This window comes from Grampus griseus (genome assembly GCF_964374135.1).
Source record: "Grampus griseus genome assembly, chromosome: 6".
Taxonomy (NCBI): Eukaryota; Metazoa; Chordata; class Mammalia; order Artiodactyla; family Delphinidae; genus Grampus; species Grampus griseus.
In genome coordinates this window covers 89,697,786-89,715,447 of record NC_139000.1, presented here as the reverse complement: position 1 = coordinate 89,715,447, position 17,662 = coordinate 89,697,786, and the positions used below count along the sequence as shown (strand labels likewise).

Below are 17,662 nucleotides of genomic sequence, written 5' to 3'. Positions count from 1 at the left end.
ATGCAGATGTAGAGAATGGAGCTGGGATGAAGTGAGAGAGTAGCACTGACATATATACACTACCAAATGTAAAATGGATAACTAGTGGTAAGCAGCTGCATAGCACAGGGAGAGCAGCTCGGTACTTTGTGACCACCTAGATGGGTGGGATAGGGAGGGTGGGAAGGAGGTGCAAGAGAGAGGGGATATGGGGATATACGTATCCATATAGCTGATTCACTTTGTTATACAGCAGAAACTAACACAACACTGTAAAGCAATTATACTCCATTAAAGATGTTATTAAAAAAAATGGTCAGGGCATAGGGAACTATATTCAATATTCTGTGACAAACCATAATGGAAAAGAATATGAAAAATAATATATGCATATATAACTGAATCTCTTTGCTGTACAGCAGAAACTAACACAACATTGTAAATCAACTACACATCAATAAAAAAATTATGAAAAAAAAAGAGTATATGCTATCATGCCTGATGATGTTAACCTGTCTGAGGTAGTGTTTGTCAGTTTTCTAAACTGTGAAGTTACTTTTTGCCCCCTTCACATACTCCACTCTTTTGAAGTCACAAAGTACAGCCCTCTCTCAAGGTGTGGGGAGTTAAGGTACACCACCTTGTGAAAGAGTATGTATATACATTATTTGGAATTTTATATAGATTTGCCTCACCTCTCTCATTTATTTATTCAATCATTTATATCAGCATGTACTCATTGATATTTATTTTATATTTTGGATTTTAATTCAATATTACATTATATGTTTGTTCAAACTGTTCCAGCTTTGGCCACTGGGAGCTCTTTCAGGTTGGCTTCTGTCCCTCTGACATTCAAAAAATTTTTTAAATTGTGGTAAAAGATACATAAAATGTACCAACTTAGCTATTTTTAAGGATCAAGTTTAGTATGTTAACTATGTTCACATTTTTGTGCAAAAGACCTCTAGAACTCTTCAAAACTTGCAAAACTAAAACTATTCCCATTGAACAGCTCACCATTTCTCTTTCCCTGCAACACGTGGCAACCACCATTGCATTTTGTTTCAATGAATTTGACTACTTTAGGTACCTCATACAAGTGGAATCACACAGTATTTGTCTTTTTGTGACTGGCTTATTTCACTTTGCTTAATGTCCTCAAGGTTCATCCTTCTTTCTTAAGACTGAATAATATTCTATTGTATGTACAGATTACATTTTCTTTATCCATTTATCCCTCAGTGGACATCTGGGTTGCCCCGTCTCTTGGCTGTTGTGAATAATGCTGCAATGAACCTGGGTGTGCAAATATCTTTTCAAGGCCCTGCTTTCAATTCTTTTGGATATGTAAACAGAAGTTGACTGTTGGATCATATGGTAGTTCTACTTCTAATTTTTGAGGAACCTCTATACTGTTTCCCATAGTGACTGCAACATCTTACATTCCCACCAACAGTGCACAAGGGTTCCAGTTTCGCTGATCCTTGCCAACACTTGTTATCTTGTGTGGTTTCCTCCAACTTTGTGGGTATGGATTTGAATGCATTTATTCTAGCAGCTAAAGATGCACCATTCAGAACTCCTTTCAGGAGAATCTGATGTAGGGAGTATAGTTTGTTGACAGCTTCTAGCTACTACATTTTCAGATCAATGGATCCATCTGTGCTGAGGCCATGGACCCCCTCAGCTGCTCCCAGCCACTGACTGAGCAAGGCATGGGTCCAAAGTCAGGTCATTTCTGCCTGAAGGCTCTCTCTACCTTTGCCTTTACTCTCTCTCCTTTATCTTTCATGTATGCTTCCCCCAATAAATTCTTGCCCATCTAATTTTGTCTTGGCATATGCTTCTTTGACACAGGATTTTGGGAAGAAGTGAAATTAGGTATTTGGTCTAGTGTCTTAATATGGAAGTCACTATTAAGTTTTTTTGTTTTTTAAAGATTGCAAATTCCAAGTTTCACTGAACTATGGGAGAATGAATTACTTTTAACATGTTTATTATCTGTGAGAAAGTTTATTGTCCTAATTTACTAAAACTTAAAATATTCCATCAAATTACCCAGGAAAATCCAGGTAGCAAAAATATATAACACTGTCCATTCCTTCAATAGATTTCAAATAAGTTTTAAAAGGCCACAGAATGATATATATATAGAGAGATAGACAGATAACAGAGATATATATATACACGTGCGCGCGTGCACACACACACACACACAATACCATTTAAACAACTATGTTCTATACTTAAAAATTCAAGTATAGAAATATACTCTGTAGTGCTGAGGTAACACTGTAACTTTTCCTCAACATGACTACATAGGTGTTTACGGTTAAGTGTGACTATTACTGTGAAGCCTCAAGTCACTTGATCAATTCCATTTCAATTTTAGACCAAAAGCAGTATATTATACATGCACCTGAAGGAAATATCAACATGTCTGTGTCCGTGTGTGTGTCCGGGGTTGGGGGGAGGGGAGTAGAGGTATATGCCAGGGAAAGGCTGACTGAACCACACAGATAACTGAATGTTAGAAGTCTGCTGTAGTCGGCAATACAGAAACATACACAGTCTTCGTGTTCAAAGTCTTCATGGGGATTTCTTCTGTAATTTCTAGAATGGAAAGAAGAAGTTTTAAAGAAATCATTTTTCTACCTATTCTGGATGAATATTAAAAAAATGTTAACTGCCTGGGTAGTAAGAAATTCAGCCTCACCTTAAGAGAAACCTAAACTTTGTCCCAGCTACTGGGGGTAGTTCTGAAACCCTGGGATTTCCTGAGTGATAGGAGCATCTTTTGTTATTTATTGTAGGCCCCTGAACACACCTGATGGTTTATGCTAATGAGATGACTCAGGGTGGAGCTGGTTACACCAGAAAGACCAACCATACAAGCAATCATACGTATGTAATGAAGCCTCAATACAAACTCTAGACACCAAGGCTCAGGTGAGCTTCCCTGGTTGGTAATACACTGTACGTACTACTGTCATGTATTCAGGCTAGGAGGTAACACTGTCCATGCCTCCTTGCAGAGAGATAATCTGAAGTTACATATTTGGACCCCCTCCCAGATTTGGCCCTGTGCATCTCTTCTCTTTACCTGGTTCTAGTTTTTATCCTTTCCCTATAATAAATGTAGTCATGAGTACAATAGCTTCCACAAGTTCTGTGAATCCTGCTAGCAAATTATCAGACCTGAGGGTGATTTTTGGAAACCCTCTGAACTTGCAGTTGGTGCCAGAAGTGACAATGGTCTTGTGTGAACTCTTTTGTCTGAGCTTGTAGTTGGAGCCTAACTCCTTATACTTGGGGTTAGAAGTTTTGGGCAGACTTCTGGAGGACTGTGCCCTTAACCTAACTAACTCTGAGTACTGCCCAAGATGTCCCCACAATCCCACACGAACAATATTTCCTATGTCTTCAGAAAAGGCCTAGAAGCAATGCTAAGCAAGCAGCTCAGATTTGTGGTTCCTAAATATTAACACCCTATAACAGGAAAAACAGCAAGTCGTTTCCATGTTTGGGGAAGAAAGAGTACACATGATAAACCTAGGACAGCTTGCAATGTCAGAAAGCAAGAACTTATCAAAGACTAAAGACTCAGGTCAAAAAATACAGGAGCCAATACAGCTGAAGATAAAAGAAAAAACTGAGCATCCAAAAGCATAACACAAATACTATAGATCAAAACACACTGAATATATTAAAGCTCAGAAAAAGAGTGGGGCAGTGGTGGGAGAAGAAGAAGGGAAAGGAAGGAAGGAAGGAAGAAAGGGAGGAAGGAAAGAGAAAGGAAAGAAAGAGGGAGGGAGGAAGGAAGGAAGGAGAAAATTTTTAAAAGTTCTATGCCTACTGTGGGGCATTTTGCGTCTAGCCAGATCTGAATTCAAAGGGAAGGACCAACTTTCTCTAAAAATGGCTCCTGTCCTAACAGGAACCCTGGATAAGAAAATGCTTTCAAAAGCTGCCTCCTTAATAGATAACTACAGGAGCTGGAGAAGATATTTAGAGTCTAGTGGAACAAGCAAGAAGGCATCAGTGAGTTTCTAAAACTGTAAGCCTTATGAGATCCTTCTAATTTACCAAATTATTAATATTTTATGAAAGATAATCTTGAGAGGAAGAATACAATGAAAATGAGGCAAGAGATATCAGATTGGGAAAAGATACTGGATTGGAAAGAATACCACGTTTCTTGATAATCTTGGGTGAATAAGTTAACTTTCAAGCTTTTACCTACTAAACTTGCCCAGTCAACCTTAAAGAGCAAAAAGAAGGTAATAAGACATTATAGGTAAGATCTGGTTTGTGAATCATAGGTAGTAGTACTAATATCTAATTCACATGGATGTGATTCTATCCTTGATCAGTTTCAACCAGGTACCTACACTTGCATACAACAAGTAAAAATGATGACACTTCTTCATTTTCACTGCTCAACTGCACTTGGTGACCAATGGATTTGAGGGCTAAGAAAAAGAAGTTAAGAATATCTTTGAAGTTTCACACAAGGTTATCAAAACAGGAAGCTACACCTACTTGTTGATGCTGACTACCAAACCATCATGAAAGAGCCAAGTGTGTTGGAAGGAGAGTGAAAAAAGCCTTCTGATAGAATGAAAGCTTCATGGACATAACTGGAAAGACAGATAAGGACCAGAACAGGAAGGATTTTATGTGTCAAGCTAAAGATTCTGAAGCATTAGATAATAGTGAGCCTTGGGGGATCCGAGCAGGGGAACATCATCAAGGGAGGAATCTGCATGAAGACAATCTTGGTGGAAGAATACAGCCTGCAGACAGGCTGTCTCATTAGATGATGAGGCCCTAAAACTAGTGAGGGGTAGAGACAAAGGAGAGTTATTGAAAATAAATCTCAAGCAAAATAATTGTGCTTCATTGAAGAGAGAAATGTAAGTGGAAAAGAAGGCTTTCCCTTTTAATGATGTAGCAGAAAATGTCAAAGTATAATATAAAACATTAATTAAAAAAAATTTTTTTTAAATTAAAAAAAAAAATAGCTGAGCAAGGGAAGAAAATGAGAGAAATCCACAGAGCCCAAAATATCATGAATCCCAAGAGGTAGCTGAACATTAAGATTTTCTGGTGGACCTGGAGGCTTAAAGACCTGGCACTAATAGGCTATGAAAGTGAGAGAAGAAAAATCCTAGGGTCTACACAAACTGGGGAGTCCAATGAAACCCCCCTCAAAAAACTGAGACCTCAGAGTCTGTCATACAGAGTGAAGTAAGTCAGAAAGAGCGAGACAAATACTGTATGCTAACACATATATATGGAATTTAAGAAAAAAAAAATGTCATGAAGAACCTAGGGGTAAAACAGGAATAAAGACACAGACTTACTAGAGAATGGACTTGAGGATATGAGGAGGGGGAAGGGTAAGCTGTGACAAAGCGAGAGAGAGGCATGGACATATATACACTACCAAACGTAAGGTGGATAGCTAGTGGGAAGCAGCCACATAGCACAGGGAGATCAGCTCGGTGCTTTGTGACTGCCTGGAGGGGTGGGATAGGGAGGGTGGGAGGGAGGGACACGCAAGTGGGAAGAGATATGGGAACATATGTATATATATAACTGATTCATTTTGTTGTGAAGCAGAAACTAGCACACCATTGTAAAGCAATTATACTCCAATAAAAATAAATAAATAAATAAAAATTAAAAAACAAAAAACTGAGACCTCAAATAAGGAGCCCATGGAAAAAGGGTAAATTTCAAAAAGATCCTTCACCACAGAGAAAAACAGTTAAGAGAACGTTATGGGTTTAATAATGGCCTTCCAAAAGATATGACCATGCTTTAATTCCTGGAAACTGTGACTGACCTTTTTTGGAAAAAGGAGAAACAGACATAAGAGGTGGCAATGAGGCAGAGATCAAAGTGATGTAGCCACAAGGATGCTTGGAACCACCAGTAGCTGGAAGAGGCAAAGAACAAATTCTCCCCTAGAGAATACAGTCCTGCTCACACCAATTTCAGACTTCTGGCCTCCAGATCCGTGACAGAATACATTTCTGTTGTCTCAGGCCACCCAGTTTTTGGTAATTTATTACACCAGTAACAGTAAACCAATATAGAGACTTGCCCCACTTAGCCTTGGTTTGGGGAGATAGAGAGACAGAACATGTCCCCATGAGAATTCTGGCCCCTTGTGTGACTGGGGCCAGAACTTTCTAAACACTCTCTGTGGCCCAAAATAATTGAGTTTAAAGTGGGCAAGGGTAGACAGTGCCCCCAAAGAATTAAAGAAATGTTCCCTTAAAGTGGACATCAACTGAAACATCACAAAACAGCCAGCAAGAATCAACTTCGTCAGAACTCTAGAAAGCAATCAAACGTTTACAGCAACCAAGTGAATGTTGAATCAGAGAAAAGGCAACTTGAAAATGGCAGGAAAGAACTGTGTTTTTACTTGTGCTTTACCAGCTCCTTCCTAGCTTGGTGGTGGGCTTGAAGACAGTAGCCCCTGTTTCCAGTGTGGGACCCTGGCTCCTAGTTCCAGGAGGAATGGAGCAAAAGTATTGCGTTTGTTCTAACCTGTCTGGGAGCTACTTGAAGGGCTTACATAAGGTGCTTGTCTCTGTTTTGCCTACTTGGAACTCACTCAGGGTGGAAAAGTGGTGGGCACTGCATGAAAACCAAAGGCAAACAAAAAACCCACGGCTGCCTGAGGCAAAAGATTATGGATGAGACAGGCAATGGATTGCTTAAGGCCTGGGAGGAAAAGTTTGGGCAATTAGGGCATTAAAAAGTGCCTCTTATGCTGAATAATTTAGAAAGCCACATTCATGCCCAGGGCAGTATGCATATACAGAAAGATCTGAGAAGACCCTAAGCATTTGATTCTGATAAAGGTAAAAAGCTTTTTTGGCCAAATGTGGCTGATCTTCAGGGCTCAGTGAAAACAGGAAGAGAAGCCTGAGGCAGAACTGTAAACAGCCTGGTGGAGCTGAAGGAGTGGACCAGAAAGAGACAATCTTAAAAGACTGGGAGAGGTAGGTATTTTGTTTTTAAATTTTTAGTTCCTGGAGGTCAAGGAAATCTCTGTCAAAATAATAGCTGAACATAAGCTAAAGGAACAGAGACTTCAGGGACTACATACAACCAGGAATAGTCTTTGTAAAAATAGTTTGGAAAAGTCATAAACAAACAGACGACTGTAGCCTTCAACCATCAAACACGGCAAACCCTGGGGAAGAGAACCTGATTTCCAGAGTCACCAAATTCAAATATCCAGTTTTCAAAGAGAAAAAAAAATTACAGGGCATACAAAGATATAGGAAAGTACGGCCCATTCACAGGAAAAAATAATTAACACAATCTGTCCCTGAGGAAGCACAGATACTTGGACTTATTAGACAGACTCTAAATCAACTGTCTTAAATGGAAAATAACTGACTAATGGAAAGGTCAATGGAAACCACATACAAAGAACAAGCCAAGAAAACAATGTATCAACAAAATGAGAATAGCAACAGAGAAATTATAAAAGGAACTAAACAGAAATTCTGGAGCCGAAGTACAATAACTGAAATTAAGAAGTCACTAGAGAAGCTTAACAGCATAATTTAGCATACAGAACAAACAGTGAACTCGAAGATAGGACATTTGAAATCATCCAGTCTGAAGGAGAAGGAAGAAAAGAGAATGAAGAAAAGTGGACAGAGCCTAAGGGGCGTCTGAGACACAGACCAAGTGGACCAACATACACACTACGGAAATTTCAGGAAGAAAAGACTATAAAGAATATTTGAAGAAATAATGACCAAATCTTGAATGTAGCAAGAGAGAAGCAAAACACCAGGATATTCAATAAGATTAGAAGATTAATTTCTAATCAGAAACCATGAGAGCCAGAAGGCAGTGGGAAAACATACTTAAAGTGCTGAAAGAAAAAACTATCAACAAAGAATTCTCCATTTTGCAAAACAGATTTTTTCTTCTTAATTTTTCTTCACAAATTAAGGAGCAATTAAGACATTCCAAAATAAACAGAAAGTTGAGGGAGTTCATTACTGCTAGAACTGCCCTCCAAGAAATGCTAAAGGGATCCTTCAGGTTGAAATGAAAGGATGCTAGACAGTAAGTCAAAGCCATATTGTTGTTGTATTTTTTATTTTTAACTCCACTTGTTGTTTTCTACATGATTTAAAAGTAAATACATAAAACACAGTTAAGAACTTATGTTTTGGGGAACATAATTATGAAGATATAATTTCTGACAAGAATATAAACGGGGGCAGAGCTGTATAGAAGCAGAGTTTTTGTATGTTATTAAAGTCAAACTGGTATCAAGAGTTAAATTGTTATAAATTTAGGATGCTAATTGTAATCCCCATGGTAAACACTAATATCTTAAAAAACACACACACACAAGAGGAAGTAAAAAAAGAAAACAGTAAACTGCAAAAAATGAACTGAACACAAAAGGTGGCAGTAATGGAGGAAATGAGAACAAAAAAGGTACAAGGCTTCTTGAAAAAAATTCCCAGTAAAATGGCGGAAGTTCTTCCTTAAGAGTAACTATTTTTTTTCTTTTTAACCAAAGCCTAACTGACCGGGGGGAAAGGGAAATACCCACCTCTAGCCCCCTTTACCTTCCTTTCTTACCTAAAGAGGAAAAATTTTAAAGCTGAGTAACACCTGTGAGGGGCACAGCCCAGAGGCACAGGCTTACTAAAGACTGAGAACTAATCATAAAATTATAGAACACTTCCCCCACTTCTCCTCCCCCCATACTTTACTACAACATCATATGGGCTCCTGTATGACAACAGGGCATTACAGCTGAAAGTATGGGCAAAGCTCTGACCATATTTAAAAAGGAATCTCTAGGGAAACCATAAGACAGAAGAAGGAAATTTGAGCCTCTGGAACCTACAGCAACAGTAAACAATAAACACAGCCTAACTCCTAGCCAGATAAACATAAAACCTTACAATAAAGGCCTATTTACCTCAGTTCCTTTTCCCCAGTACCTCATGTACTGCTATCGACCAAATACTACAAAGCATTCTAAAAAGGAAAAAACACAATAGGAAGAGATGAAGCAAGCAACACAACCAGACTCAGGTATGGCAGAGATTTTGAAATTATCAGATTGGGAATTGAAAATAACTGGGATTAATGTTAAGGACACTAATAGAAAGGGTGGACAATATGCAAGAACAGATGGGTAATGTAAGCAGAAAGATGGAAATTCTAAGAATTAAAAGGAAATGCTAGAAATCAAAACTCTGTAACAGAAATGAATAATGCATTATACCAAAAAAGTTATACCCAGGCACAGCATATTCAAAGTGCAGAAAATCAAAAGACTACCTTTGGAAAACATAATGCCTAGCAACTTTCCACCAGTGCTGGGAGACACAAATCTTGACTCAGAAAGTCCAATAAATCCCAGGCTGTACGGCTGAATAAATAAAAGGATGAAATGGTAAAAGGTTTTGAGTTGGGATGACAAGAAGGATGGCTATAAACAGAAAAACCCAGATCCCATCAGCGGAAGCTGTTTAAGGAAATGATTCCAGTGGCAGCAGCACTAAAATGAACACCCATGTGTAATAGGGAATCGAATATAGAACAGAACTCGGGGGAGGGCTAAGATGTCACTAGAGAAGTTGTCAGAACAGCCACAGAAGGTGAAATCACAGAAGTGGATGATATAAGTGGGAGAAAGAGAAAACATACCCTCGAAGACACTAGCCTGTGCCTTATCCTGACTCTCTGTTTTCTGAATTATGGAATGGGGAATATGTCAACTAATGACCTAGCTCTTCACATTTTTATGCAGCTCACCAAGAAAAGGTATGCTTTATAAGTTGTTAAGGAGGAAGTACAATGTCAGTTATGTTTCCTTCAAGCTGTTATTTTAAAATACAGTGAACATTTTGATTCTCGGGGAAGAGGACAATTTTAGGATCAGCAAATAAGCTAATTTACCTAGAAGCATGTATTTTAATATACCAATATAATTTTTAGATTATTTCCAAAGCAAAAAGGATCATCCTTTTAATTATATTTTTCTTATTATCTATTTTATACATATCATCCTTTTAATTATTATTATTTTAACATTTATAGTATGGCAAATTTCTGGAGAAAGAGCAAAAAAAAGAAAAAAAGTATAACAATAGTACTATCTCTTACACATATAATTGATGGCATCACAATCTATTTTCAATAAAATAAAAACAAAAATGAAAAACAATTAGCACGTTCTATAATCTCCTCACCTTCTGTTTGAGCCTCATTCAAAAACAGTTTTAGCTTCCTGCTCCGAAGGCCAAACACCTTGGCTGTTTCATACAGAAGACCTCGGTGGGTCAGCCCATTCTGCCCAAGTGGATTTTCAAGCAGGAGAGTGCCTACTGTTCCCATTAAACACTCTACAGAAAAAAAAAAAACCCAAAATGGATTAAATCCTGAGAGTTCACCCTCTAGCTAGTGGATCCCTAATGGAGGTAGTGAGTAGATAGTAGTGCTGGCTTTGAAAGCCAGCAGTAGGTACAAGAGCAAGAGTGGGATTAATTGTACAGTCTGCAGAAACAGTCTTAAATATTTCACAGGGGGAAAGGAGAAAGAGAAGAAGAAAAAACAACTAGTATAAAAGCCCAGTAGTTTAGGGAAGAGATATTCAGTAAACAGTCAAATGAAGAGCCTGAAGACAGTAATAAATGTGCACAGTGAGGACCCCAAAATATCAAGGAAAAATAAGTATCGACCTAGTCTGTTGATTAAGGCATGGATATGTACAACAGTTCTCAGAACATTTTCCAAGAAAAAAAGAAGGCAAAATTTAAGACTACAATGTTCTGACATTTAAACAGTTCAGCTTCGTTTGGCTGTAATTTTTACCTAACCAATTTACCTCATTTCCTGACCATATCAGATGGAGGGGTGTTTCTACATAAATACACCAAAAGAAACAAGCCGTGAGTATTCCCCAAAGAAGTGTTGGAGTCTACATTTTAAATTACTAAGTTGAAGCTGACTTAAAAAATCCATATAAATCAGAGAGATTGAACATTAAAGGAAATCTTAACATCTAGCACACCATAACCTGCCTGCTGAGGGTGTTCACAGCTGGGGGAGGCACGCACCTTGTGGGTCTGCATTCAAGAGCTGTAGGTTGATATACTGACAGAGAAGAGTACTAGGACTGTTGACCATAGAGGGAGTTGATCCTGCAGCCACACAAAGTGTTTTTCCACTAAGACTCAGTAAGTTGGTTTGCTTTTTTATTTCTAAAAATAACAACAAAAATATCATTCTTTCAGGGGGAAAGTTCAGAGCTGAAGTCATTCACTTTTTCCTATTTAATTATTAAACTATCATGTATCTTTACAGTGATGCTTTCCACTTTATTTCTATTTATCAAAGGATACTGTCTTTTCTATAAAATTAGGCTTTAATGACATGCAAATAGTAGGTAATCTTAATGTTGCAAAATAGCATAATATTCATAACTTATAAGGCAAATTGTTTTTTCCCCTTTTAGTATTTTTCCTCCATATTATAGCTCCTCTTAAAATTTCCTCTTATATCAGAATCCTAAACTTTACCATGAAAAGGCGGCTTATATTAAAAAAAGATAATTATGATCAGAAGATAAGCTGACTAATGAACATATGTGGAAAAGAGCAAGACACACAGAACACACATAGTGTAATTTCATTTATATACAATTAAACATTGCTTAGGGTAGAAGATTGGTTACAGCCACTATGCCACTAAAGGTTAAGGTGGGGCTCAGGCATTACTCAGCTTTCACAGGCTTCCGCCTGCTGGGTCAGAGGGGACAGTGAGCTAGACAGATGTGAGTTCCAGTATGTCCTTGCTTCTTATTCTACAGTGACTTGAGATAGAGACCCAAGCTGTCCACTGACTTACTTACCAGCTCCCCTTGGTGGATCCTGGTGAGAGATTTTTCTCAGAGCCCCCAGTGAACCATCTGTCTTCCAGACCTTAACTTCCTCAGTTTCCCCACATCATGTTTGCTTCCCTTATCCAGCCTTAGCAAATGGCTGTCCACAGTGCTTCTATCAATTTACAATCCAACAGGGAATGACAAATCCTATTACATAATATCCCTGACATCTGATATTGTGAAATTCTTCTAGCTTTTGCTAATTCGGTTACATGTGATAGTACCTCATTGTGGTTTTTCCTACTGAGGTTCAGCAGTTTTCCCTTTATTTATTGGCCATTTAGATTTCTTCTTTTAAGCTACTGATATTTAAAAGTTTCTGAAAATGAACATTCAGGTTTGTTAAGTGAGTGTATTAGTTTCCTTTGTCTGCTGTAAGAATCACAAACTGGGGAGGGAGGTGGGGTGGGGTGGGTGGGACGGCTTAAAACAACAGAAATTTATTGTCTCACAGTCTCTGCAGGTGAGAAGTCCAAAATCAAGGTGTCAGTAGGGCCATGCTCCCTCTGAAGCCTGTAAGGGAATCCTTCTTTTCCTCTTCCTAGCTTCTGGAGGTTCCCAACAATCTTTGGTGTTTCTTGGCTTGCAGGTTTGCCTAATTTCAATTTCTGCCTTTGTCACCACATAGCCTTCTCCCTGTTTATGTCTTCACATGGCCCTCTTCTTATAAGGACACCAGTCATACTGGAGTAGTGCCCACCCTACTCCAGTATTACCTTAACTAATTACATCTGCAATGAACCTATTTCCAAAGAAGGTCACATTAGATGGTACTGGGGGTAAACATAAGGACTTCAACCCATCTTGGGGTAGAGGTGGGGGATTCGGTGGTGATGTCACAATTCAACCGATGACAGTGGGAGGAAATGTACTTATAATTCTTTAAAATTTTATTTAGGCTTGTCTCATTGAGAATCTGGATTTAGCAAGACGCTGGATTTAGCAAGACACAGACACTATGTTTAATAAAGTTAAAACACAACAGGGAAGTCTCTGAAGCCTAGAATGCATCACATGGCTAACAGTAAAGGGTAGGATTAGAACCTTCATCTCCTAGTAAGTCCAGTGTTCTTTCAGCCATATCACACAAAGAAAGCATAAAGAGACACTTGCAGGCAGGCACTACTGTAGAGGCTGGCCCTGACTCAGAGTCAGGAAAAAGGCAAAGGTTATGTTACCAAATTAAGATCCTTAATGATCAATCTCATGTCAAAGGACACAGATGAATATCTTTTGACTTTCTACACACCTGTTTCACCATGGAAGACAGCCAGCTCTCTATTTTTTACACCAAAAACGCTAGTAACAACACTCTTCAGCTTTAGAAGGTCCAACCTATTATCTCCTTTTGGATTTTCCAGAAGTAGTACTCCACCTAAAAAGCCAAAAATATAAGTGAAACAGAAGAAAAAAAAAGTTAAATTTGAATAAAAAGTCAAGGGGAACACATCATTTGTATATTTTCTTTGGTAAATGTCTATTCACGTCTTTTCCCATTTTCTAATTAGATCTAAAAGAAACTGTTGCATTTTGAGACTTCTTCATATATTCTAGATACATCCTTTGTTGGATATGCAGTTTGCAAAGATCTTCTCCTAGTCTGTAGCTTGTTTTTTCATCCTTTTCGCAGGATCTTTCACAAAGAATTTAAAATTTTGAAGAAGTTCAATTTATCAGTTTTTCTTTTTATGGATTGGACTTCTGGTATAAAGTCTTAAAAACTCTGCCTAATCCTGAATTCTAAAAATTTTGGTTTTTTCCTAAATGTTTTATTTTTTTTTAAATAAATTTATTTATTTAATTTATTTATTTCTGACTGCGTTAGGTCTTCGTTGCTGCGCGCGGGCTTTCTCTAGTTGCGGGAATGGGGGCTACTCTTCGTTGCGGTATGCAGGCTTCTCATTGAGGTGGCTTCTCTTGTTGCAGAGCACAGGCTCTAGGTGCGAGGGCTTCAGTAGTTGTGGTGCACGGGCTTGGCTGCTCTGCGGCATGTGGGATCTTCCCGGACCAGGGCTCAAACCCATGTCCCCTGCATTAGCAGGCAGATTCTTAACCACTGAGCCACCAGGGAAGCAAGTCTGTGATCCATTTTAAGTTAGTTTTTGTATAAGGTGTAAGACTTAGGTCTAGGACATTTTTTTTGCATGTGGATATCTAACTGCCTAGTACCATATAATGAAGACTACTCAATTAAGTTTCTTTTGCTCCTTTCTCAAAAATCATCTGGCCACATTTTGTGATCTATTGTGAGTCTACTTCTGTATTCTGTATCTGTGACAATGATTTTTGTGTCTATTCAATGCTCATGCCACACAAGTCTTCAGATAAGTCTTGAAGTTGGGCAGGGTGATTTCTCCCACTATATTCTTATTTTTCAAAAGTGTTTTAACTACTTTATTTTTCTTCTCTTTCAAGAAAATTTGGCTATATCTACAACAAAATATTGCTGAGATCTGACAGGACTGAGTTAAACTTATATTTTAACTGGGGGAGAACTGACACGTTTATTATACTGAATTTTCCAACCCATGATTATGGCATGTCTCTCCATTCATTTACTTATTTAAACTTATTTATTTATGGCCACATTGGGTCCTCGTTGCTGCACACAGGCTTTCTCTAGTTGTGGCGAGCAGGCGCTACTCTTCGTTGCAGTGCGTGGGTTTCTCATTGTGGTGCCTTCTCTTGTTGTGGAGCATGGGCTCTAGGCATGTGGACTTCAGTAGTTGTGGCAGGTGGGCCCAGTAGTTGTGGCTCATGGGCTCTAGAGCGCAGGCTCAGTAGTTGTGGCGTGTGGGTTTAGCTGCTCCGCGGCATGTGGGATCTTCCCAGACCAGGGCTCGAGCCTGTGTCCCCTGCATTGGCAGGCAGATTCTTAACCACTGCGCCACCAGGGAAGTCTCTCTCCATTTATTTTGATCTTTGATTTTTTCATCATTATCTTGTAGTTTTTGACATAAAAGTCCTGTACCTGTTTTATTAGATTTATACCGAAGTATCTCTCTTTTGAGCAACTGTAAATGGTACTACATTTTAAATTTCATTCTCCATGTGTTCATTGCTAGAATATAAAAATTAATTTTTATATGTTTATCTTATATCCTGTGAATTTGATGAAAACCTTTTTCTTTTTATAAGCAATATGATTTTTTAAAAAGTAATAGATTTTATTCAATTACTTTGGAAACAAACCCTCCCAATTAAAGCTTAAACCCAAATGGTATATAAAACTAGCCAAAATACTTTAAAATAATATAAAGATCATCTGTAGTTTTTTCCTCATAACATGAATGCTTTCAGTCAGACAGTAAATTATAAACCATATCACATCATGTTGATGCAGATGATAAATTGTGGTTGCATTTGAAATCAATCCTGGGAAAATAATCTTGTTGGAGTTGTGAGCTCTTCCTAGTTGTTTGGTCAGTTGGTCCAGAAAGAAGCAGTATGGAAGTCAGCAGATGGGGGAGCTAGGTCCCATCTGTTTTGTCACTGCTCATTCTGCTGACCTTCTGTGACTAAAGCTGACAAAAAACACTGGCCGTGTTGACATTTCTTATGCACATCCTCTGCTCCTGCAACTAATTCCTTCCACAGGATCACCTGTCTCCACCTAAGACAGGCAGAATGTTGGCAGTGATGGACCAGCTCACATGCCACACATCATTGAACTTGTGCAGCAGTGTAGAGGACCACGTATTGCCCGAGGTATCATCACAGGTCCAAATGGATACACAAACATCCTGGGAATAGCTGGTAACAGTGCTGGTGGGCAAAGCAACGGAGGGGTCCCAGTATACATCTCAGTCTGTAGATTCCTTGCAATTTTCTATGTAGACAATCATGTCACCTTCAAATAGAAACAGTTTTATTGCTTCCCTTCTGATCTGCATGGCTTTCCTTTTCTTGCCTCATTCTACTGGCAAGAACTTCTAATGCAATGCTGAATAAGAGTAATGAGAACAGGTATCCTTGCCTTGGTTCTGATCTTACACAGAAGACATTCAATCTCTTCCAATTAAGTATAATGTTAACTATAGGTTTTTTACAGATGCTCATTATCAAGTTGATGAAGTTCCTCTCCCTATTTTTCTGACAGTTTTTTTTTTTTTATCATGAATGAACACTGAATTTTGTCAAATGCTTTTTTTAACTGGTATTGTCTTATAAGCTTTTAGTCTGTTAATATGGTAGATTATACTGATTGGTTTTTGAATACTGAACCAGCCTTGTAACCTTGGAATAAACCTCACCTGTCATGATACATAATTCTTTGTATATACTGCTATATTCAATTTCATGATTTTTTGTTAAGAATTGTACATTTATATGCATGAGAGATATTTGTAGTTTTCTTTTTTTTGGTATTGTTTGTATCTGGTTTTGGTGTCAATACTTTATTATGGAATAAAGTGAGTTAGGGAGTGTTCCTTCGTTTTCTATTTTCTGGAAGACCTGTGTAGAACTGGTGTTTATTCTTTTAAAGTCTGGTTGAATTCTCTAGCAAAACCATTTGGATCTGGAGATTTCTTGAGAGTTTCATTACTTTTTAAAAATTGCCATCTCTTTTACTTTTTTCCTCAGTTTCCCTTCCTCCCTTTCCCAAGACTTATTATGAACTTTGTTTTTCAAGTCCATGTTCTCGTATTTCGTAATTCTATATGTTCATAAACAATGTGTGATGATGTATTTTTAAAATTTACATGAATGCTCGCTATTGTATATTTAATTGTGAAACTTGCTTTTTTCATTGAAAATGTTTTTTAAATATAGAAAAATTTATACATAGAGATACATTTCATTACTTTTAACTGGTATGAGGAACCGACATTATGAATATGTCTATGTCCCTTTTTGATGGACATCTGTATTGTGCAACACCATCAGTGATGGCATTAAACTCAACTAGAAAATCAAATTTACAATCAAAGTTTCTAGGGAGTTTTTAAATTATGAGTTCAATCTCCTTAATAGCTATAGGGCTACTGAAATTATCTATTTCATATGAGTGAGTTGAGGCAGTTTGTGCTTTTTGAGAAACTGGTTCATTTCATCCAAGTTGTCAAATTTATGTGTAGAGAGTTATTCACAGTATTTACTTACTTTTTGATTTCTGCAGTCTGTATTCATGTCCTATTTTATTCTTTTTTCTTTTTTTGATGTACAGTAAACTTTTACTATTTTATTCTTGATATTGGTAATTAGTGTTTTCTTTGGTTCTATGTCAGTCTCACTAGAGGTTTATTGATTTTATTAATTTTTTCAAAGAACCACATTTTTTGTTTTATTATCTTTATTGCTCTATTTTCAATTGCTTTGATTTCTGTTCTTATTTTTACTTTCCTTCTTTCTGCTTACTTTCTTTTTTAGATTCTTGAGGTTGGAACTTAGATTATTGATCGAAACTTTCTTCTTTTCTAATGTTAGTCTTCAGAGGTACAAATTAGCTGTAATCCACATATTTTGATACTGTATTTTCCTTTTCATTGAGTTTTACGCATTTGTTTTTCCTTAACACTTTTTCTCTGATCATGGATTATTCAGAAGTACGTTTTTTAGCTTTCAAATGTGCTGAGATTTTGCTTTTACCTTTCTGTTATTGATTTATAGTTTGATTCCACTGTGGTCAGAGAACATACTCTATATGATTTCAACTCTTTAATGTGATGAAGTTTATTTTATGGCCTAGGCTATAATATACCTTGGTAAATGGGAACTATATAC

General features: G+C 37.6%; 1 protein-coding gene across 1 annotated transcript in view; it reads right to left on the bottom strand.

Annotated features, from left to right (window-relative positions):
• Nucleotides 1-1,886: 1,886 nt before the first annotated feature.
• The window catches only part of IARS1 (isoleucyl-tRNA synthetase 1), an 81,039-nt gene continuing 65,263 nt past the window's right edge, over nucleotides 1,887-17,662 (bottom strand). Inside the window, exons 31-34 of the mRNA XM_082656336.1 lie at nucleotides 13,188-13,313; nucleotides 11,112-11,255; nucleotides 10,245-10,397; nucleotides 1,887-2,595 (exon numbers count right to left, since the gene is read on the bottom strand). Of these exons, the coding sequence (XP_082512462.1) occupies nucleotides 2,513-2,595; nucleotides 10,245-10,397; nucleotides 11,112-11,255; nucleotides 13,188-13,313 (506 nt within the window). The 3' untranslated portion in view covers nucleotides 1,887-2,512. The remainder of the gene's footprint in view (nucleotides 2,596-10,244; nucleotides 10,398-11,111; nucleotides 11,256-13,187; nucleotides 13,314-17,662) is intronic.